At 33.1% G+C, this 24623-nt stretch overlaps 2 protein-coding genes and 1 non-coding gene across 3 annotated transcripts; 2 read left to right on the forward strand and 1 right to left on the reverse strand.

Moving 5' to 3' along the window:
• Positions 1-5050: 5050 nt before the first annotated feature.
• Positions 5051-7091, reverse strand: LOC18042310 (protein WHAT'S THIS FACTOR 1). The gene is made up of 2 exons (XM_006431614.2): positions 6521-7091; positions 5051-6428 (listed from the first exon to the last, which is right to left on the reverse strand). Exons 1-2 carry the CDS (start codon positions 7058-7060, stop codon positions 5790-5792), a joined length of 1179 nt encoding a protein of 392 aa, XP_006431677.1. The 5' UTR covers positions 7061-7091; the 3' UTR covers positions 5051-5789.
• A 71-nt stretch (positions 7092-7162) lies between these two features.
• On the forward strand, positions 7163-7234 carry TRNAK-UUU. Its single transcript has one exon. It is a non-coding gene; the product is annotated as a tRNA-Lys (tRNA).
• An 82-nt stretch (positions 7235-7316) lies between these two features.
• On the forward strand, positions 7317-14761 carry LOC18042989 (SART-1 family protein DOT2). The gene is made up of 13 exons (XM_006431615.2): positions 7317-7533; positions 8026-8767; positions 9681-9822; positions 9921-9975; positions 10469-10582; positions 10680-10776; positions 10861-10927; positions 11016-11075; positions 11175-11778; positions 11934-12310; positions 13021-13241; positions 13692-13779; positions 14384-14761. Exons 2-13 carry the CDS (start codon positions 8031-8033, stop codon positions 14456-14458), a joined length of 2637 nt encoding a protein of 878 aa, XP_006431678.1. The 5' UTR covers positions 7317-7533; positions 8026-8030; the 3' UTR covers positions 14459-14761.
• Positions 14762-24623: the final 9862 nt, after the last annotated feature.

Here is a 24623-nt window from a genome sequence, read left to right on the forward strand (position 1 = left end):
TTTTGGGTTGTTTTTTTTTTTAATTGACTTGATAATTAGAGTATAACTCATATTATATGAAACTATTACTAATATTTACAATCATATTATTATTAATATTTATGATTAAATTATTAGTCATATTTACATGAGACGATTATTAGGATTAATTTTACATATATTCTCATGAAATATTGTCTAAATTTTTATCTTCTTTAATATTTAAAGAATATCTACTCCACTTATATTGATAAAAAAAAAATTAATTTTCACCTAATAATTAAGGAAAGACTTAGAATCCTCGCAGTGGTTTTTTTGTGAGGAATGAATCTGGTGCCCTCAGTTGAGGGCCGCAGCCCAGTCACTCTCAATTTTGGACTGTCTTGATTTGTGGATTTTGGTGATAAAGAGAAGAAACTTTACACGTGTAATTCACGTGGGGTTGAATGTTGATGTTCTTTTATCAGTCAAAAATTTGTTTGATCATTGATAAGGGATAAGGATTGTTGATGAGCAATGAATCACAGGTGAGACAGAAAATATTGGTGCGAAAATGTTGGATCTTAGCTTTTTCAAATTATTGGCATTAAAATATATACTATAATGAAGTCCAAAATAATATTAATACCTAATCATTTTAGTAAAAAAAAAATTGTTCGTCAAAAAAAAAAAAATTTGAATGTTTATAAGCAGCATGATCTAAAGCATAAATTTGAGGATACATAATTCTTTTTAACCATTGTACATATTTTAAAATTTTAAAATATTCAATAAACTCACATTTGTTATTATATATTTATTACCACTTGAGGAGGTGAGTGTCAGCCCGTACGACGGCCCTTTTTAAACGGGTAATTTTTAAAAACCTCCCCTGAGGTTTAGACTTGTTGCAAGTAGATGGCGAGAATTTGTTTATTTGTAAAAAAACCCCCTACCGTCAGTTAACTTTAAACATTGACCGTTAGTTGACTGTGCAAAGACAATATTACCCTCAACAACAATTTGTAGACGGAAATAACTAAAAAAAATTAAAATTATTGGCGCGAAAAGCACAAACCCTATTTTATTTTTGATAATTTTATCCTTGTCAATTCCAAAAATTTACAATATCATAGGTAAAGATTATAACTATTTTATTTTCAAGTTTTTAATTTTATCTTTTTTGTAGAAACTTTAAGAAAATATCAATAATTTAAAGATGATTTTTAAAATTTTTAATTTTATCTTTCTTATAGGAACTTTAAGAAAATATCAATAATTTAAGGAGGGTAAAATAGCCAACAATTTTAATTTTTTTTTAGTTATTTCTGTCTACAAATTATTGTTGAGGGTAATATTGTCTTTACACAGTCAACTAACGGTCAATGTTAAAATTAACTGACGGTAGGGAATTTTTTACAAATAAATCAATTCTCGCCATCTACTTGCAACAAACCTAAACCTCAAGGGAGGTTTTTAAAAATTACCCATTTTTAAACCCTTTATCCAAATTTTTTATGAGTATCTTTCTTTAAATATTAATAGAAATAAATCTCTTTGAGCTTGTTTGGTTGTTGTATTAAAGCCCCTTATTGTATTAATTTTACACAAGCCCATGTTTAGCAAATAAAAAATTACAAGACCACCACATTAAAAGCCCAAACTAATGCGGCAACTCTAAACTCGACTGCTTCTTGTTTTGTTTTGTTTTTTTCTCTCTCTCCCCCTTTTTGCTTTTGCAACTGTCGCTAGAACCTTGCTTTTTGAGTTTTACTTTTTGACTTTTGCTTTATAATAACAACTAGAAAATAGAACCCCACTTCACGCGGCTTTGAAAAAATAATTTAGTATTATTCTTTTTTCTTACTTTACACTTGATGAAACTGATAAAAAATATGAATTGATTTTTTTTTAAGATGAGGCAACCTTATAAAAAACAAAAAAAACTATTAGCCAGCAATACAAATAAAGAAGCAACGCAAGATAAAGAATAAAATGAGAAAATATATTATATAGTGATTTTATTCATTCCAATTGTGTGTGTACAAAACAAAAAGATGAGCTCTCCTTTTATAGTTACATAATCACTCCATGAAATTAATGAAAAATTATGGATCATAATTCCTTGTGAGATAGTGGGAGTTATAGGGAAGTTAAAGGTTGCTAATGGGAGATAGTGGGGAGACTAAAAGATATATGTTATGAACATCTACATTTATTTTAATAAATTCATAACACTCCCGCTTGGATGTTCATTATAAAGAATATGTCTCATTAAAATCTTTACATAATTATTATTGTGTAATAACAATTAAATTAATTATGAGAAGATGAAAAGCCAAATCTAAAAGAAAATTTCTCTATTTATTAGATAATAAATAATATACAAAGATGAGAAATGGTGATGCCACATCACCTCCTCAAGTCCCAACTTTATATATATATATATAGATAAGCTCAAAGAGATTAATATTTTTATATTTTTTGCTTTTTGACTTTTTGACTTTTGCTTAATATTATTATTATTATTAAATATAACTTTTAATTTAATATTATTTTTATATTATAATTATTAATATAGATTAATAAACATGTAATTTATTATTCAATATTATTATATTATATTATTTTTTACATTATAATTTATTAATAAATTTATAATTTATTATAACTAATAATAAATAGTTAAATGTGAATAAATGTGAATAATATTAATTTAAAATTAATAATAATATAAAATATTAATACAATTTAAGTATATTAATATAATATAATATAGTATAATATTTAATTTAAATTAATCAAAAAATTTATTACAGTACAGTGTAGTGCAAAATATTGTACAGTATTATTATAATACAGTGCTAATACAATACAGCATAATATAATACAACAGCATTAAAATAATGCAATACAACATAATACAATACATGCACCAAACGCACCCTTTACGTATAGGAATAAAATTCTCCTAAGCCATTCTTAGAGTATATATGTTGATGATAAAATACAATGAACAAAATAACTTTACCCTTTAAAAGCATTTTTGGACTTGACTACCTTATATAATAGGCAGAGGCGAAGCTCTAAGGAGGCTAACCCGGGCTAGTTTCTTGAAAAAAATATAATTAATTATAATTTTTTTAAAAAAAAAATTATAGTAAAATATAAAAATATAACTAATAATTATAGTCAATATCTATTTTCTCTAAATCGAAAAATTAACTCAAATCCCTGACTAATGGATCCAAATTATCCAAATTCTAAATTTCTTAAAATTTATCTGTTTAATTCATCAAGTTGTCACCTCATGAGTGACGGCCAGCCTTTGATGCACCCACATGCTCATATTGTTTTTGAATTAGTTATTACCTTATACTTTTGTCAATTTTTTTTGATAAAATAATTAATAATTCTCTAATGTATTATTATCGCAGACAATATAATTCAGATACGATAATATATGAGTTTTCTTTTTTGAAGAATCGCAGGACGAAATTTCGTCGATATTATTTTTTTATTTACATTGTATTTTTATAATTTTATTATTAATTTTTACTTGTCTAGTGTATTTTAATAATTTCATTTGTATAGAATAAATTTTTTGAGAAGTAATTAAATTTTAAAAAAATCTAGCCCACCCCAAAAAATAGTGCTAGCTTCGCCACTGATAATATGTATTTATTTGTCTCCCTACATTGGGGTATAATCGATCTCTCTCGACAATTAATAATGAGCGTAGATCGCTCTCCAGCTTTAAGTGAGGGTTGACATTCGGACTGTGTTGTAATAAGATTATTTAAGAGAATCCCCTTGGATTGTAAATATCAGAGCTCTAATTGTAATATATCAGTGCATCAGAAAAAAAAAAAAACAATTTTGCTATTTGGTGAATTTGATATTCATTATAGGATCAAAATGAGCTAATTCGGGAGATAATTTGAAAACATTAAATGATCAAATGCCGACGCCATCATCTACTCAAGTAATTAATAACAATTATACAAAAGGTTTTTTTTTTTTTTTTTTTTTTAAGAAAAGACTATGTAAACAATTAAGGAACATAATTGAAGCGGAAAATTTTAATGAATTATCAGTCTACAAGAAGAGAGTCAATCAATGCCCACAACCATCACCATCCCTCTTTAATTCATACATCTGTTTTATTAGGTTACAGAAATTATTTAAGGGGGGGCAAATAATTCCGAATTAAAATAAAATATGAAACACATTTAATTGTCTCTCACTTTCTTTTGTAATTTCATTGAGCCCTTTAAACTCTTGTGTACTCACATTGTTCGCTTAAATACTTGGTTACCTCCTGTTTGGATCTTTAAGTGACACTGCTTTCAAAAGAGGCAAATGCCCAGATGAAGCGCAAGCCTTTGATGTGGCGTGAAAATGAAGAAAAAGTCTACAAACTTTACTTACACACACCAAGTGTAGATTTGTATAATGGTGTTTGATGATTTTTGCATTCGTAGTAGCTGCTAATGACATTATAAATGATGATTCTAAACAACGAACTACCGATGAGTGTAGACTGAGGTGTGTTTTGGTTAAATGGAAAGAAGCAATCCAAGTAGAATTGGCCTTTTTAGTCAATGTGATGTTATTAAACCTGTAGTCCAAACACCTAGGACATTAAACCCATTGGAAATAAAAATAATACTATATGTCCCAAAACTTATTCCAAAAAATTCATCCTAAATGAGATGACACACCCATCCAATAGTGAATGGTTTTTCACAATATTTACTGTAATTTATTTCAATATTTTTTATGGACATAATGGGTATCATCTCATTTAGAATGAATCTTTTAGGATAAATTTTACTATTTATAGCATTACTTTGGAAATAAATGGGTATTTTTACAATATTTGTGATTTTGTTATGGATCTACATGGAAGTAACCAAAATATTAAGCAAATAATATGAACAAGCATGAGTTTAAAGGGCTATATAAAATTTTTATGGAAAGTGGACGCAATTGGCAAGCTCTTCAGCTGATTTAAAGCTCAAAATCATAATGATATGTTTCCTGTTACAAGCCCATGTTTTTAGCGTTTCATAAGTTGGTGTGTGTGATAATACCATTTAAATTGATTAGTGTGTGATACTCCTTCATATTCCCAAGTGGAGACTACAACGTCAAGGGAGAGTAACAGAGGAATCTCTCATAACTCCAATACTTATACACCCAAATTCAATCCCCAAACTTGTTGAGATTTGTTAAAAAAATGTGGCTGAAAAATCCCTACAGGCTTATTTGGAAAGCTAACAAACTATAAAAGCCGATTACTGTAAACACTTATACTTGATTGTAGTGACAGACTTGCAATTGGAAAAAATATTATAGGCAAAGAGGGTAGGGAACTCACCACCCAAATAGTCATAAAAAATGTCAGCAGCTCTCATATCACAGAGTAGAAGCTATCGCCACTAATCAACGATCAACTCTCGCTTTTCACATAGTTTAATCAATTGATCGTGTTTTCTCCAGTGTACACCATATTTCAATTTGCTTGTTTTCTGAGAAAATGTGGTAGAAATATCATCATCCTCTATCCAGAAAACTGATTTTCATTCCATTTCTGCATTCCATATTTGACTGATAAGTGGCAGCAAATTTTTCCAAGAAAAGCTCTGAGCTTTCTTAGGGAGAAAATTAAGCATCCTCACTTAAAGCTATGCTTCCCAAAATTTTCCCTCTACTTGTCATATCTCTATCTTTACTGCTTCATCAAGAACAATATCCTCAAGCTCGGCGTTCATACGACCAGCTAGAGTTGTCTTCACGTCCTAAACCACATTTCTCGCTTTCTTTTCTTATTTATCATTGTCAATACATAAATTTACCTTCGTTTTCCTTTGTGATCCAAAAGCTACAACACCAACTGGCTTCCGTCTATCATTTGATTTATTCATAAGATGAATGTACCTATGCCTCATTCCCATTAATGGATGCCTCTCAACCAAGAAATCTTTCCTATACGCCTCCCTAAGCACCACAGTTTGAGTCCTAATCTTATTAGACACATAAAAGATCCCCGGATGATGCCTCAAAGCCCTCTTAAACCTATCACCAAACCCCAAATAATCTCCCAAACAAAACAAATTATCCCTCTCCGTCTTCTTTGACACCAAAAGCCACAACAACTCATGCAGCACGGCCACCGCCCACTTCTCCGCCAGGTCACCACTTGGCGCGAAATGAAAAGCATCCTCATAAGGCGAAATGTACGGCAAATCCTGCCATTGCTCAACCCAATTCATCACTCTCTTCTCCAAATCAAAACCTCGTGGGAAATTCATCGAAAACCTCAAGCACATTCCCTTTTTCAAATTTAACAAATCACCACCACACGATCTTCTTTCCATTTCTGACACCGCAAGTTCTTTTCTCCAAGAAACTAGCTCCAACGCCAGCACTTCTTTGTTAGCAACAGAGTCTTTTACTTCACAAACCTGAAAATACAGTAATCACCCGGAATGTACAATTACAGAGATACACTTACTACACTTCACTCTTAAAAATAAAGTCTTTCGGTTCCACAAACCTGAAAGTACTCTGGATAATCAGCAAGAAGCGAGGTTACATAATTATAAGGCAAACCCAGATCAAATTTGAACCTGTTAATAACATAAAAAGGCAATTTCCCCGCATTGGTGAGCATCAACAGCTTAGCCATCCTCCTAACCGCGTCATCACGCTGAGCTGGCAACCCGTGAATGGCTGATTCTTCCTTGTGGAGAGTCAAAGCCTGTGGGGTGAGTTTGACGTGGAGGGGAAGCGAGGGGCAGGGCTGGAATAGGGTGAAGAATGAGGGGTATTTTTGGAAGAATTTAAGGGCGGTGGTAGTGGGGAGGTCGAGGTGGGGTTTGAGTAAAGAAAGTGAAGAGAGAGGAAGGGATTTGGAAGGGGAATGGATGAGTTGGTTTTTGAAGGAGAGGATTTGTTTTAAGTTTTTTTCTTTTGAAACGGCGTCGTCGAGAAACGGGTCGGGTACCCATTTGACTCGGGCGTTTATGAATGTTCGCAAGCTGTGGAGGCGATGTGGGAACTTGGCGGCGAGCAGCGGCGGTGGCTTTGGAGCCATGCGAAGAGTCTCGAGTCTTTGGCTAAAAGAAGATGATGTGGGTGGCACAAAATATAAGTGATAATTGTTTAATTTTAAACATCATGACCTCTTGATTGCATGGCCGTCTTAGCTCAGTGGTAGAGCGCGTGGCTTTTAACCACGTGGTCGTGGGTTCGATCCCCACAGACGGCGTTTCTTCACTGGCAATTACTATTTTAATTTTTTCATAATTTCAAACACTGTCCTCAACTTTTAGCATATTTGTGTTTAAGTCCAGAAACTGCATTAGAAACGAACAAATATCCCCAAAACTTTTTTTGCTTCACTGTATAAATTTTCTGTGGCAGATTCTTGCCGAGACTTTTCGCCCTTCCAAAGTTTTCTTTACAGTGAGCTTAAAGCCGTGGAAATCGAGCCATTACCCGTCGGCCGGAGCCCCGAAGTCCGATATCTTCTCAAAATTGCCCGAATAAACGCTGCTTCTAGTTAAGGTTCTTTTCGCCAACCAAGCATCTCCTCTTTAACATCACTTATTTGTGTATTCATTCATTTATTTATATTGGAGTGGCAATTTCCCTTCGAGAATTGTATAATGCACTGACAAAATAATTTCGTTCGGGTAAAATTGAATTATCGAGAAATTTGGTTTTCGGTTATCAAAATTTAAAAATTATTGATTGCTACGAGGTTTAGGGTTCATCTGTGAAGTGAAATTTGTTAAGGCTTAGTAGGTTGAAAACTGAAAAGTTTTAAACTTAGCAAATAGAAACTAGCTTTTAGTTTTTGACAAGTTAGTGGTTTTACTGATAAGTGATTGGATTCTGCTTCAGGTCATTAACCCTAGAACTGATTTTTATTCATTATCCACAGTTACTGATTTTATTATGAATTAGCCGTAAAGCTTTTTTTTTTTCGAATTAAAATGTAATAACGCTATACGCTTGAGGTCCGTTTTCTTAATCTTATAGTCTTAAATTTTGTAGACAATATGGATCGGTTTGGTCCAGATGAATCTCCAGTGAGAGAATACTCGGATGAAGGAGCATATGATGATAATTTGGACCAAAATGAGACTGTGCATCGGAGCAAGGAAAGGAACAAGGGCAAGAGCCGAGGAGATGAAAAGGATCGTAGAAGCAAAGACAGAAGAGATTCTGAAAAGGACAGAAAGGAAAGGAGGAGGGAAGACCGAGATGAGCGTGACAAGGAGAGAAGCAAAGAAAAACCTAGAGATAGGGACAAGGATAGGAAGGAAAAGGAACCAGAGAGAGATAGGGAAATTGAGAAGGAGAGGGGAAAGGATAAAAGTAGAGACAGGGAAACTGAGAAGGAGAGGGGAAAGGATAAGAGTAGAGACAGGGAAAAGGAAAGAGACAAGACCAGAGACAAGGAAAGGGAGAGAGGGAGAGAGAAACATAAGGATAGAGAGAAAGAAAGGGAAAGCGAGAAGGATAGGGAAAGAGATAAGGCAAGAGAGAAAAGTAGGGAGAAGGGGAGGGAGATGGAATTAGATAAAGAGAGGTCAAGAGAGAGAGATCGAGTGAGTAGGAAGGCGCATGAGGAGGATTGCGCTAGGAGCAATGATAATATGCCTAAATTGGATAATGAGGATAATATGAATAGGGATATTAACAAGCACGGGAAGGTTTCTTATGATGACACAGATGATCAAGATAATGAGGATGCACATGTGTCAACATCAGGTCTCGGGGATCGCATTTTGAAGTAAGTGAATAACTATTGATTCATTCTTTTGTTTTCATGTTTTGTATCTGTCTAATGTAGTCAATTATCATTTGGTTACATATTGGATCCCGTATGTGTTTGTTTTTTGTTTTCCTCATAGCTCAATTGAGATTGGTCTTCTGTTACTGTGAAAAAGTGTCACGTCTCTTTTGCTGCTTTAAGTTTAAGCATCTTTTTCATGTGCTGATATTTTAATTGACTTGTATCATAGCATATTGTTGTTGCTGGGATTTTGTCAAATATGTTCTTTTAGTGGCAATACTATTGAATTTAATTTATTTTCACGAAAGTTTAATGTATTCATTTGGTAATTTTTTTTTTTTTTTGGATATTTTGACTTACAGATGCTGTCAGTAAATTTTGGTTAGTGATGGTTTGAGATTACGTATGAATAAAAACAGAAAAACAGTTATGCTCTGACTTTGCGACAATTTTCTGCATTATTTTGTTTTTGCATTTTTCCAGACCAATTGGGTCACAGCTAACTGCCTGCTCTTTTGAGCATTATTGATTCATTTCTCTTGTTTGTACCTGCATTTCCATTCTCATTTGAAAATTTTATTCTCTTTTCTGTTTTAAGAAATGTAACCATGCTTTCTCTACACTGCATATAGGTATATCTCACACGTGTGTCCGGGCATCAAATTAGCATTATGAAATTTCCTGAATTTTTCTATATTTTTCTTTGTACTAAATAACATATGTTATAGGAGTTTGTGACTTTCCATTCATATTTTGTTCTGAATTGTTGCTCTTGGTGTTGATTTTGTCGCCAGTATGATTATCCATGTGTTATTATTTAATTCAAGCTCTTCAAGACGTATGGAAAAGTTTCATATGATATGAATAATATTGAGATATATTGATCTCTGTATTTTTATTATTTCCCCAGGATGAAAGAAGAAAGACTGAAGAAAAATTCTGAAGGCGCACCAGAGATTTTATCATGGGTTAATCGGAGTCGAAAAATCGAGCAGATTAAGAATGTTGAAAAGAAGAAAGCCTTACAGCTTTCCAAGATTTTTGAGGAGCAAGTTAGTATCTTTTATTTGTATTTCCTTGCATTATGTCTTAAAAATATGTTCATATCAAGGGATGCTAAGAACCAATATGATGGTATGCAATTTTGTAGGACAACATTGTTCAAGGAGAAAGTGAAGATGAGGAGGCAGGGCAGCACAGTAGCCGTATGTTACTATTTTACCTCAACATCTTGTTTTCTGATAATCACTAATATTATGTGCATGTATGCATGTAGAACAGCATAATACCTACATATGTTATCTTTACTTGAGAGGTCTTGTTTCTCTTAACAACAATCGATCTTGTAAGCAATACTGCTATTTAATTTTTGAGTGAGACCCTCAACATTGTAAGTATCCCAAGACTTTTAATAGTATAAGATGAACACGTATTGTAGCATAATGGTGGGGCTCTGTCTGTTATTCTGGACGAATACATGCACTGTTACTGTTCTATGGCCATTTTTGGATCATTGGTCGGTCTCTGGTTCATGGGATGTGATTTTTCTTATTAGCTTTTACTTGCACGTTTTGCATTCTAATTTTCATGGTTAGAACTTAGATGTTCTTGCTGATTGATGTGATCATGTCTTGGTGAGGACTTGTAATTATGCTGATCAGATTTTTGTCACTTCTATTTTGCAACTGTTGTCAACAGATGATCTAGCAGGGGTAAAAGTTCTTCATGGTCTTGACAAAGTAATGGGAGGTGGAGCAGTCGTTTTGACTCTCAAGGATCAGCAAATACTGGCTGATGGTGACATCAATGAAGGTAAATCTAGTTTGGTATTCGCTTTTACATTTACTGGCCTCCATCTCATTAAATGACTAGACTCTTTTGCAACATAACTTTTTGTCTGGTGTGACAGACGTTGATATGCTTGAAAATATTGAAATTGGAGAGCAGAAGAGACGAGATGAGGCCTACAAGGCTGCAAAGAAGAAAACTGGAATCTATGATGATAAGTAAGATGAATGTTACTATTGTTGTATTAGTGTTGTGCACATATATGATAATGACCAACTGTTGTGGTGTGTTCTGGCACTCAGGTTCAATGATGACCCTAGTTCAGAAAAGAAGATTCTTCCGCAATATGATGAACCGGCTACAGATGAGGTTTTTCTCTCCTGCTTTTGTTGATTCTTTTTATCATTTGAGCCATTCCTATTGTGATTTTGTTCTTAAACTGAATGCTTACTTTCAGGGACTAACTCTGGATGCAAGGGGTCGCTTCACTGGTGAAGCAGAGAAGAAACTGGAGGAGGTAATTTTCTCTTGGCAATTGTGAATACAAAAGCAATTTAATGTATATAATCAGCTTTATTTTGCTGATGTGGGCATTTTTTTCCTTTCTTCATACCAGCTCCGCAGAAGGATACAGGGTGTTCAGGCAAATAATAGCACCGGAGATCTCAACTTGTCTGCAAAGATTACATCAGATTACTTTACCCAGGAAGAAATGCTTCAGTTTAAAAAGCCTAAGAAGAAGAAGAAATCCATACGGAAGAAAGAGAAGTTGGATTTAGATGCCCTTGAAGCAGAGGCGCTCTCTGCAGGGTTGGGTGTTGAGGACCTTGGATCTCGGAAGGATGGGAGAAGGCAGGCAATCAGAGAGGAGCAAGAGAAATCTGAGGCTGAAATGAAGAATAAAGCATATCAATCAGCTTATGCTAAAGCAGAAGAAGCAATTAAATCGCTGCGAATGGAACAAACTCGTCCAGTTAAATTGGAGGAGGAGAATGAAGAACCAATTGCTGATGATGAGGATGATTTATATAAATCCTTAGAAAGAGCAAGGAAATTAGCTCTTAAAAAGCAAGAGGCATCATCTGGTCCTGAAGCAATTGCACGACTTGCCACTAGTCAAACTGCTAATGAGCAAAGCACCACAAATGAAGAGTCAGAAGAAAAGAAGGTTGTCATTACTGAGTTGCAAGAGTTTGTGTGGGGTCTTCCAGTTGGTGAAGGTAATCTATTTACAATGTTATTTTTTAAAACCTATGCTATCTCAGCTTTTGTTTGTCGATTCTCTTTTATTTTCTTCCTCTCGTGTGCCAAGTTTACATGCTTGAGTTTGTTTGCATTAGTGCTTTTAACATTTAATCTGGTTTGACACTTTCAGAAGTCCAGAAGCAGGATCGACAAGATGTTTTCATGGACGAAGATGAAGGCCCGAGAACTACTGACCATGAAATGAAAGATGAACCTGGTGGATGGACTGAAGTTAAAGAAACTGGTGAAGAAGAAAACCCTTCAAAAGAGGATAAGGAGGAGATTGTCCCAGATGAAACAATTCATGAGCTGGCAGTTGGGAAAGGATTAGCGGGAGCACTCAGTCTGCTTAAGGATCGTGGAACACTCAAAGAAGGTATTGACTGGGGTGGCAGAAACATGGACAAGAAAAAGAGCAAGCTTGTTGGCGTTGTTGATGACACTCCAAATGTTGATAATAGATTTAAGGATCTTCGCATTGAGAGAACAGATGAATTTGGAAGAATTGTAAGTACTTAAGTGGTTTAACTGATTACATTATATATCCCTATGGCTTGTTTTATTTCATGTGTTTTCTGCAGTTTATATCATACATGCATAGATTGAATTTATTTCCTGTTGAGTTATATCCCAATCAGTCACCTTTTTATCTGAGTTTTATATTTACTGTTGGTATGTTTATGATCCTTGTCTTTTTGTGCCTTCGGCATGGTTCGAAAACACGTTTAGGCATGTTTCATGGCTAAATTGCAGGCTTGGTTGCAGGTTGCTTCTGGTAGAAGCAGTCTTTAATAGATTTTTGGTTTGAACTGGATGGGACTTTGGTTGTTCAAAGCTGTGGGGTTCGTGTTTCGGGAGCACACTTTTATAAACTTGTTATACATAAATCTCACAATATAAGTGGATTCCATAAGTTCTGACTTGTATCAGCTTGTTGGCATGAATATAGTATGACATGGTTGTATGCATATGGTTTTTTGGCAGGTTATGTAGATTATGGTGCATTTTGATCTATTTAGATTTCAGGAAGCCATCTTGCATCTTTATGTCAAGCTTACTGTTCAAGCTGAACTTTAAGATAGTGTGTTCAATTTTTTCACAATATTAATGACAGGATTTGAAGTTGGATGTGACAATGAATTGTGATTACTGCTTTTATCATTTAAGTATTGCTTTTATGTACTAACTCATTGAATTATTTCGTTTTTTTCAACCAGATGACTCCTAAGGAAGCCTTTAGGATGATTTCTCATAAATTCCACGGGAAGGGACCTGGAAAAATGAAGCAAGAAAAGCGCATGAAGCAATATCAAGAAGAATTGAAGTTGAAGCAAATGAAGAATTCTGATACGCCTACGGAATCTGTGGAGAGGATGAGGGAAGCTCAAGCTCGGCTAAAAACACCTTATCTTGTCTTGAGCGGTCATGTTAAACCAGGGTATGGTACATTCCTCTTTTTATCACTGTTTTATTTTTTATTTTTTATTTTTTATTTTTTATCTTTTACTTTCTGTCATCATTGTTGGCTGCAAATTATGACAAAGTGAATGACCTTGATGGCATCTGATGAATTTTTAGACCTCGACATTATTTTGTCTTTCGAGCTTCTTGACATTGTGGCAGCACCTCTTCTTATAAGATTATATAAATTACTTAGCAGGACTTCTGATTGACAAAACAATATAGAGAAATGACCCTGTAGACAATTCTTAAAAGCTTGACTTGCATCACTTCTTACTAACTTCTTATATGATTATTGTTTATTAAACATCAATATAACCGGTCATGAGATATTATTGATTTTATTTTCAAAAACAGAATAGATTTATTTTCTATTTTACATGAAATTTTTGATTAATCAGTTTTATTTTCTACATTCTAATTGTAGGCAAACTAGTGATCCTAGAAGTGGTTTTGCTACCGTTGAGAAGGATCTCCCGGCTGGGGGCTTAACACCAATGCTTGGCAATCGAAAGGTCAGTGAAACTTCTAACTTTCTTTGTTGGAATGTATCAATGCTCTAATATGTACATAGAAAAGTGTGAACTGCTACTATTTTCAGTTTCCACTTAACTTTTTTTTTTGTTTATTTTTAATTTGATGGGTCTTTCTCTATACCTGATTAATTTTTGCTTGTTCCCTTCCACAGTTCTACCCTTCTATTTAGTCTGATGGTTTGCCATTGTGCTAACTTGAGAGCTTGACAATAGCTGTACACAAGAAAATCTTGGGTGGGAGTCCCGTGGGACTATCCTATTTATAAAAAAAAAAAACTGTGCACAAGTTTAAATTTTACTCTGATTATCATCATCTTGCTATGATTGGTTAATTTGGTTAATTTCAAAATGAATGTGGACGTGGTAAGGATGGGCGTATCAGTGCATGGTATGCCCACCCAGTTCTACTTAAAAATCTCTATGCATGCAAGATTTCTAAAAGCTGGGACGTAGAGCAGGCTGAGATACATATGGGCTATGGCTCTTTCTCTATGCCCTATTTTGCCGTTTTATGTGCATTTCCTTTGTAAGAGAATACTTTTGACTGTCATTGAACTTAAATTGAATATTTCCAAACTTTCAGGTTGAGCATTTCTTGGGCATAAAGCGCAAGGGTGACTCCGAGAATACTAACTCACCAAAGAACCCCAGAACTTGAAGCATTTGCGGACTATCATCGGTTGGTGATGAAGCAAACTCAAGCACTGTGGAAAGCAAGTGCTAGAAAAATGATTTTAAGGTTTAATTTTCTTTGCCATTGTAAGTGCACTCTGGGTTACCGAAACGGCCAGCCGCTGATCTATATTATCATATTGACATTTTGTTCCGGATTTTGATTGCAAATGAAATTTGCTTGTCATAGACTAAACAAAATGCTTAGATTTCAGATGGTCGAGTTTTGCAAAGTTCAATTGAGGAAGCTATGAATTTACCATGCGCTTCATGTATTGTTTCTTCTACATTTCTACCTTGTTAGTGATTAGATTTTGCAGCAACAATGCAAATACGTCAACTGCTTATGGTTAATTCAACAATGTGGTTTTTCTCCCTCTTTTGCAACATAGATGTGGCAAACTCAATGGTTGATTACTGCAAGGAATTTTATTATTAACTTTTACAAACTTCATCCTAATGAGTTGAGCATTTGTTGACTTTCTAGACTATTGTTTCTTTTTTTTTTTGAAAATTTTAAGCTTAAATTTCAAAGGAAATGTCTTATCTACCCCAAATTAATATTTTTTTTTTCACCTCCAACTTTTTACTGTCTTTCGTACCATGATTAGTGGTAATAGTATGGCAGTTCTACGTAACACCAATGAATGAGATTTTCAGATCAATGTCAAGTGTTAAATTGACAATAAAAAAATTTTATCCTAACTTTATAAAGGGAGTGGTTAAGTTACTTTCAAGTGCAATCCAAAAATTAATTTTATTTAATAACAAAATAATTAAATAATTAAATATGGTGTAACTCTTAGTTTGATTTTTTATTTTTTTAAATTAATCTTCCATATTGAAGTAGAAGACTTCTAAAAAAAATACGAATTAAGAGTGTTTGTGGATCAGATTTTACAAATTAGATATCAATTCATATCCGATCCACAATTTTGTAGATTATAAATTTTAAATCCAATCCAATATACAGATTGGTAAATTCAATCCAAATCTAGTTCCTATGCATGTGGATCGGATGCAGATTTTTGACTCAATCCATATTTAATCCACTATTTGGGGGGTTAAAAATTTTTAATTCTATCTAATCCACAAATTAATTAAAAAATTAATATAAAAATAATTTTACTACAGATCAAATTCAAAATTAATTGTTTAAATAAAGTTAGAATAATACATTTAAAATTTCAAAATGTAACATATTGAAAAAAAAAAATCATTGGTTTAGATCCATATATGAAAAGCTTGAAAAACTTGGAAAGAAAGTAAGAAATTAAACTTGATTACCTCAAGTGCTGAGGTAAAATGATGATGGCTTTGTGTGTGTGGTGAGATAGAGGTTTGGTGTTATGTGCAAAAGTGTTCTATTTGGCTTAAGGTTTTTTGTTTTGCTTTCGAATTTTTACTGTTTTAGAAAATTATATATATATATATATAAAAGGGAAAACAAGTTTCTTGTTTTTTGCTTTGAAGGATATACTATCATAATTGACAGTATATGGAGTTATAAGATTTATAAAAGGAGTTCCCAAAATAATGGCATGATGAATATCATTTGTGAGGACAAAAGAAGTTTTAAAATCAAAACCATTATTATGGATTGAGGCTTCAACCTTGGAACTGACATTCAGTTTTGAATTATTAGCGGCAGAAAGTCTTTCTTTTGTTTTTTCATGAAATCTTTTGGGGACGATGTCTTCTCTAATGCAATTTAAATCGGCGCCAGTATCAAAAAGGGCAATGGCATCCATTGCAAAATCATCAGAAAAGATTAAAGTGACTTTAATCAAATACTTTCTTGTGGTGATTTGCTTTAAAACAAATATAAAATCATTGGGTACTGACTCAATATTTTCTACTTTAATTTCATCACCATCATCAGGATTAGATTCATTGTCAGAATTATCCTGCAATTATTTTTGTAAAAGAAGTTGGATAGTATCAGAATCACTTTTTTGTTTTTCTTTTAAATCTCTGATTTTACATTTGATTTCTTTTATCTCTTTCTGAAGATCTTGGATATTAGGAACCGTCTTCTTAGTTTTCTTTTTATCCAAAATTTGAGTAAGATCATAAGAATTCTTTTTAACAATTAAGACTTTAGAAGTCTCGGCTTTATTAAAATCCAAAGTTTTCAAAAGTTTATCAAGATATTCTTTTTGAAGATTTGGATCAGAAATATGCTTTACAAGTTCAAGAAAAGTTTCTTGGTCTTTAGTCAAAACATTGATTTTCTTTAAATATGAATCAGATTCAGATTCACTACTGCTAGATACAGAGTCATCTGAATCAAAAAGCTCATCAACTTGATATGGATCACTGTCTCCCGACATGGAAGATTCGGAATCAGAAGATTCGACAAGAAGGGGGGCTAATTTGGAAAGGATCTCTTCATCGAGGTCAAGTTCATGAAGCTTTTTGTTCATCCTGCAATAATTTGCAGTATGACCTTTCATGCCACATTTATGACATATAGCTTCTTTGTAATTGAAAGGGGTCTTTGGTTTGGCTCTAAACTCTTTTCTTTTAGAGAATTTGGGTTTCTTATAAGGCCTCAAAGGTTTCTTATAAGGAAGTTCTCTAAAATTACGAAAGGGTTTCCTAAAATTTTTTGATTTGTAATGTTTCCTGCGGGGTTTAGTAGAACACTCGCCATTACAATCTTTGGAAATAGAAGTTTTAAAGGGGTCATAATTGAATTGTTTACAGAAACCACATAATTCTTATTTAGACTTCTTAAGCTCCCACTTAAGTCATTTCTGTAATTTCAAATCTTGACAAATCTTTAATCCTTCTTTATTGACAAAACTGACGAGTTCACCATAGGTGAGCTCATCATAAGGAATACGGTTATCATAAAGGGCTTTAATGGAATTTCTTACCTTTTCACCTAGAAGAGTAGGTAATCCAGCGAGAAATTTTTCTTTTCAAGTTATATGATTTGCATCATCCCTTAGAAATAGTTTGGTAAAAAATGAGGTTTTGTAACTTTGAAATTCACTAAGTTTCCTACATCTTAAATTATGTAGTAACTCAGCGTTTTTATCACGAAGGTGTGAAGGGTCACCAATAAAATGGAGGGAAATTGTTAAAATTAGAGTAGCAACAGCATCCTGGATTGGATTGTTGAACTCATCAAGAATAGAGACTCAATTTTCATCGACTTGAATGGAATTTAGAATGTCTAATTGTTGCTGATTAGTGAGAAGATGATCCCACCAACCTTTTAATTGACCAGTAAAACCGGCAATGAGGATTTCTGATATAGCACGATCAGAAGTTCCTGCTTGGGTTTTATAGGCATTGGCTGCCATTGTCATTTGTTGCAACAATCCTAGGATATTGTATTCAGACATACTGTCAATATTCCACTCATAGACTGAAGATGCATTATATCAGGATTGATTTAATGCACTTGGTCTATTATCTATTGCTAGATCCGGTGGAGTTTTGACAGTGGGAAGGGCTAATTCCCAATGAATTTTGTTGGCTTTAGGAGTAGAAGGTTCTTCTTTGAAGGCTTCTATATCAGAAGAGGCTATAGACATTTGGTCTTGTTCTAATACTCCAATCTTGCTAGATTGAGGAGTATCAGGGACTATCTGAACTTTGCTAGATGAGGAAGAAGCAGCTTCTATCCTATCTAATTGTTCTCTAATGGCTTTAGCAAAATCTGATTTTGACTCTTGAACAAGCTTTTGGCTAGTTTTCGAAACCTGAAAGGGTTTGAAAATAGGTTCCTTAAGCTTTTTGTCAGAATCCGATTTTGTTGGAATAGGAGAAGTTGATGGAACAGTAATGGTTGACTTCTGAATTTGGTTTTCTATCCTAGTCAACTGCTTTCCGATTGTATTTAAGTTAGTATTACAGAAATTATTCTGTTGGATAATACTACTTAAATTTGCCTCGGAATCATTTGGTTTTGGGATTTTGTAAGGTGAAGCACGGATTTGGACAGGAGGTTCACCGTGGTCAATGGTTACACTCCGAAGAGGTGGGTGTTCAGACTCTATAGTTCTATCACTATCAAGAAGTTTCCATTCATGGACTTTCTTCCTAATAGTAATAGGGTTTGACTCTTTAAAAGGATAAGAGATGTTGTTATCAGAAGAATATATCTCAAACCAATCAAAAAATAATATATGAATTTTATGAAAATTCACAAATTCATAGTAAGTTTGTTGGATTTCTTTTCTTTGGTTTAAAAAGTGTTTGAAAAACCAAAGTCTTTTTTCTTTGTTTAAATTAGAATAAAAATCATTATGCAGAAAAGTTTTATCTAATTCAAATTCTTTTTCAATGACATTAATGACATTTTCTGTAACAGCAGAAAACGTAGGGGAAGTTGGAGGAGAAGGTTCCTTCTCTTCCTGACTTTGTACATGTTGATTACTAGTGTAGATCGGATGAGAAACACTAGTGGTGTAATCAACTGATCGAATGGAGGTACTAGGTATATCTGAAGTAGAAAACCTAGGTTGACTTTTTATGGACTAAAAAGGGAGATTTATAACAGAGGCTATTTTTGTAAATTTCCTTTCTAATGAAGGAATGCTTGAGCACGACGCTTTATCAGAAAATCTGGATGAGGTAGATCTCCTGAATGATAGTTTGACTTTACCATCGGAATACTGAGTCACATTTTGCAACTCTGTATTGGGCTCAAGTTGTTTCGGAATCACTGGTGGAGCGGCTCCTTCAAGGATCCATTCCTCTGGAAGATTGACATCCTTCCATTGGATTGGTTTAGGAATGACCGTGTTTGCTTTGGACAAATCAGTCTGCAAGAGAAGGGTCTCATCTCCTTTCGACTGGTATTTATGCTGTGTGCTAAATGCAGAAATCATGGCTTTGTAAGAAATTTTAAAAATTAATGCAACTGGGATGGATCCCTTAATCATATGATAATTATGGGTTTTGATTTGCAAAATCATGCTCTTTAAAATATTTTTGTCTTTAAAAGAAATTGTTATATTTGGATAACAATCAAAAGATATGGGACCTTTACATAGACTAGATTTGATACTACTTAGTAAAGAATCATCAAAAGAGATGAATCGCCCATCTCTAAGGACAGCAAGGATAGAAGTATCCAAACCTTCTTTGGTTAAAGGTTTTATTCCTACTTTGATTAGACCAATGTGAATATATTTGAAATTCTTTTCTTTTAATTTCTTTAAAGATTTTCCCGAAAACAAATAAATTGTTTCAAAAGGCTCTGAAAGAGTTATATCACGTTCTTCAGTCTTTATAATATAATCATGCTTTAAAAGATCAAGCATTTTTGTTTTGTAAATCTTTTCCTTGGAAATTTTTGGAAGTTCCCAACAATCAATTGGTTTATCAAAGTTCTCAATAATGAATTCTTCTGAACTCACAACATGCTTTGAATCACTAGTCTTCCCAGAAGAGGAGCTAGAAAAGGATGATGTTCTACAGATCGGAGGATCCATGGTCAAGACCTTATGGTCTATTTTTGGTTTGGTCAATATGGCTACAGGTATGGATTTACAGCCCTCAGCGGAATCCTTATCCTAAAATGGGACTTACAACCAGTAAAAATTTACCACAAAACAAAACTTCAAAATAAACCATAAGATTTTAAACACGAAACTCTAAACAATAAAACACTAACCAAAAGGAAATATATGGGATCGAAGGATGGATGTGTTTTCGAAATAATTCTTTATTGATTGCTTTAGATAAAAACAAATTGGATCGCGGTTGTTCAAATTTTAAATTCAGTTACCAACTTTAGATTAAGTAGATTTGCTTTGGATCACGGTTGGTCAGGTTTTATATTTATTAAATTAGTACGTGGCGTTGTTAAACCAGATCGATGCAGAAGGGAATCTGCCTTTGGACCCAGATCTGACTTAGAACAGATCAATAGCTCGCACGTTCGGGTTTCTAGCCGATATACCAACTTAATTTTGCTTTACCAAATAATAATTAAGTTCTTTAGCAAGCCTAGCAACACATACATCTAAAAGCTTGGGTACAAACACAGTACCAGATCCGGTTCTCGGAAATTGTGCTCTGAAGGAATGGAGGGAGAAGAGAAGATTTTACAACTGAGGATCGAGATCTGGTCTCTTTGCCTCAGAGGAACGTACAATTTATATGGCAGATCTGATACAGATCAGTCTGCAGAGCATGCATAGAAAGCTTTAAAAGACTGAAATTTAAATGCTTTAAATGTAAATTGCGGAAATTTAAATGTTACATAAAATTAAATTGCTGAAATTTAAAGTGCGGAAATTAAATTGCTTTAAATAAAATTACAAATGCTTTAATAAAACTGGAATGAAATGCTTACATCGGTTCGTTTTCTTTGTAGAGAAGATAGGGAAATAATGGGAAATTAATCTGAAGACAGGAGAAATTCCTTTTTGTCTTCGGATTCCAGATTCCTATTCCCAGAGAGAGAGAGAGAGAGAGAGAGAGAGAGAGGATTCTAGAGAGAAGGGAGAGAAGAAGAGAGAGAAGTTCTAAACTTAGAAATGAAAAACTTGAGGAGTCTGAGTCTTCCTCTCGGTTTTTATACAAAGATCTTTAAACTGTTCACTGTAGCGGGATTTTAAGTGTACAGTAAACTTTGGAAACCTGCACTGTTCACTGTAGCAGAGCTTTAAGTGCACAGTAACATTTGGATCGTATCTTTGAATAGTAGATTCTTTGTACAAAAATTGAAATACGATACGGGTGAAGAGACATGTGCGCTCTCACTTGTGTCCAGAGGACCACCTAGTTCTATCACTATCAAGAAGTTTCCATTCAGGGACTTTCTTCCTAATAGTAATAGGGTTTGACTCTTTAAAAGGATAAGAGATGTTGTTATCAGAAGAATATATCTCAAACCAATCAAAAAACAATATATGAATTTTATGAAAATTCACAAATTCATAGTAAGTTTGTTGGATTTCTTTTTTTTTGGTTTAAAAAGTGTTTGAAAAACCAAATTTTTTTTTCTTTTTTTAAAAAAAGATTAAAGTCACTTTAATCTTTTCTGATGATTTTGCAATAGACGCCATTGCCCTTTTTGATACTGGCGTCGATTTAAATTGCATTAGAGAAGACATCGTCCCCAAAAGATTTCATGAAAAGACAAAAGAAAGACTTTCTGCCGCTAATAATTCAAAACTGAATGTCAGTTCCAAGGTTAAAGCCTCAATCCATAATAATGGTTTTGATTTTAAAACTTCTTTTGTCCTCACAAATGATATTCATCATGCCATCATTTTGGGAACTCCTTTTATAAATCTTATAACTCCATATACTGTCAATTATGATAGTATATCTTTCAAAGCAAAAAGCAAGAAACTTGTTTTCCCTTTTATTGAAAAGCCTAAAACAAGAAATTTGAATATTGTTAAAACCTGTTCTGTTTATCAAAACAGAATAAATAATTTACTTAAATCAAAACAGTGTGATCTAATGTTTTTACAAAAAGATTTGAACCTACAAAGAATTGAAAGCCAATTACAAAGTGATTTCATTAAGAAAAAAATTTCTGATTTCAAAATTCTCATTGAAAAAGAAATTTGTGCTGATCTACCTTCTGTATTTTGGAACAGAAAACAACACGTGGTAGATTTACCCTATGAAAATTCTTTTGATGAAAGACAGATCCCCACTAAAGCCCGTCCAATCCAAATGAACATGGAATTGGAACGACATTGTAAAAATGAAATCAAGGATTTAGAGTCCAAAGGACTTATTGTAAAATCTAGATCCCCGTGGTCTTGTGCTGCTTTTTATGTGAACAAAAATTCTGAACTTGAGAGAGGCATACCAAGACTTGTAATAAATTACAAACCTTTAAACAAAGCTTTAAAATGGATTAGGTATCTCATACCTAATAAAAAGGATTTGCTTCAAAAATTATGTTCTGCTCTTATTTTCTCAAAATTTGACATGAAATCGGGTTTTTGGCAAATCCAAATTCATCCTAATGACCGTTACAAAACTGCTTTTACTGTTCCATTTGGACAATATGAGTGGACTGTTATGCCCTTTGGTTTAAAAAATACACCCTCAGAATTTCAAAGAATTATGAATGATATTTATAACCCTTATTCTAATTTTTGCATTGTTTATATTGATGACGTGTTGATATTTTCAAATTCTATCGATCAACATTTCAAACATTTAAATACTTTTTATTTTGCCACCAGAAAGGCTAGATTGGCAATTTCCAGTTCTAAAGTTTCTTTATTTCAAACAAAAGTCAGATTCCTTGGTCATCATATTTCTAAAGGAACAATCACTCCAATTGAGAGATCTCTTTTGTTTGCTGATAAAATTCTTAACAAAACTCAATTACAAAGATTTCTTGGAAGTTTAAATTATGTTCTTGATTTCTGTCCTAACATTAATAGGATGTCTAAACCCTTGCATGATAGATTAAAGAAAAAACTTGTTCCTTGGACAGATGAACATACCAAGGTTGTAAAGCTTATAAAGAATTCTGTGAAAAGCATCCCATGTTTATATCTTGCTAATCCTACATTACCTAAAATTGTTGAAACTGATGCATCTGATTTAGGTTATGGAGGCATATTAAAGCAAAAAGAAAATGATAAAGAACAGATAGTACAATATGTTTCTGCACATTGGAATGATTGCCAGAAAAATTATTCTACTATAAAAAAAGAAATCATTTTCATTGTTTTATGCATTACAAAATTTCAAAGTGATTTATTAAATCAAAAATTTCTACTTAGAATTGATTGCAAAGCTGCAAAACATGTTTTGGAAAAAGATGTTCAAAATATTGCATCAAACTAGATTTTTGCACGATGGCAAGCCATTTTAAGTGTTTTTGATTTTGATATTGAATATATTAAAGGTGATACAAATTTTATTCCTGATTTTCTAATTCGGGAATTTCTTCAAAACAGATAATGCCGCCAAAGAAGAAAGACAAAGGTAAAGCTGTTCTTAAAGATTCTGAATCTAGAGCAACCTCTAAAGAACCCCAAGCTACCCCTTCTAAAGACAAATTACTTTCCTCAGCCATGCCTATTAAATCTTGGATAGAAATGGTTGAAGAACATGGTGCCCATTACAAAACCACTTCTTCTAATGACCAAGTAAAACAATGGATGAGTTCCATTACAAAGTCCCCTGAGCTTATGCTCGCCTTACAAAACCTTTCCCAAAACCAGATTTTCTCAAAAGAAGAAAAAGAAAACCCTATCTCTAAAGAAATCTCAAAACCCTCTTCTCAAAATGTGATTGTCTCTGGTGAAAGTTCTTCTTCCCAAATTATGCTTTCCCAACCATCACCTTCAAAGAAAACCTCCGATTGGTTTGATAAAACCCATTTTCAAAATATTCTTTTTTTAGAAGATGGATTTTACCATGCTGATCCTTTCCAAGCAATTTCAAAGTTTTTCCCTAAGGGCTGGTTTTTTAAACCATGAGATTTAACAAAACCCCAGTCCTACTATCAAAGCATTTTAGAAATCACTGATTCAGTTAAGTTCAAACATTTCTTTCTCAGTGAATCACATTTAGAACCAGCCTATTCCACGGCTACTATTTTAAAAATTTTGAGTCCAAACCAATGGGGTGACCTACTCCATAATTTTAAAACTTTCTTATATATATATATATATATATATATATATATATATATATATATATTTATTTATTTATTTATTCAATTATTTAGTTATTTTTTATTTTATATTATTATCGGATAAGATATGGTGTTAATGTAACTACATTTTAATTTATTCATTTATTAGAAAGTAGTAATGTCACATTTTATGTTTTATTTTTTAATTAAATTTGTTTTTACGAATTCACATATTTTTGTAGATTTACAGAAGTATATTCATATCTAATCCATCAACTGTGGATTTTTAAATTTTCAGTTCAATCTAATCCATCAATCTACAATCAAAATTTTATGGATCATATTTTTACAGATTAAATAAGTTGAACAGATCGGATTAAATTTTGAACATCTTATACGAACATGGGTTAAGTTCTCACATATAGCGAAAACAATCGAGTTATTTCATGTTTGTCAAAAACTAATGGGGCGCCACGAAATTTAACCCTATTTTAAATTACTTGATGACGTGGCAAAATCCTCCGCTTAAGTTTTCCTCCAAATCTCAATTCAAACCTGAAGAATC

Source organism: Citrus clementina, unplaced genomic scaffold (genome assembly GCF_000493195.1).
Source record: "Citrus clementina cultivar Clemenules unplaced genomic scaffold, Citrus_clementina_v1.0 scaffold_5, whole genome shotgun sequence".
NCBI classification, from domain to species: domain Eukaryota; kingdom Viridiplantae; phylum Streptophyta; class Magnoliopsida; order Sapindales; family Rutaceae; genus Citrus; species Citrus x clementina.

Coding starts and splice junctions, on each gene's coding strand:
- LOC18042310 (XM_006431614.2), bottom strand. CDS start 7,060: ATGGCTCCAAAGCCACCGCCGCTGCTCGCCGCCAAGTTCCCACATCGC. Junction 6,429..6,520: donor ATTATCCAGAGTACTTTCAG/GTTTGTGGAACC, acceptor CTGTATTTTCAG/GTTTGTGAAGTAAAAGACTC.
- LOC18042989 (XM_006431615.2), top strand. CDS start 8,031: ATGGATCGGTTTGGTCCAGATGAATCTCCAGTGAGAGAATACTCGGAT. Junction 10,928..11,015: donor ATGAACCGGCTACAGATGAG/GTTTTTCTCTCC, acceptor GCTTACTTTCAG/GGACTAACTCTGGATGCAAG. Junction 13,242..13,691: donor AGCGGTCATGTTAAACCAGG/GTATGGTACATT, acceptor TTCTAATTGTAG/GCAAACTAGTGATCCTAGAA.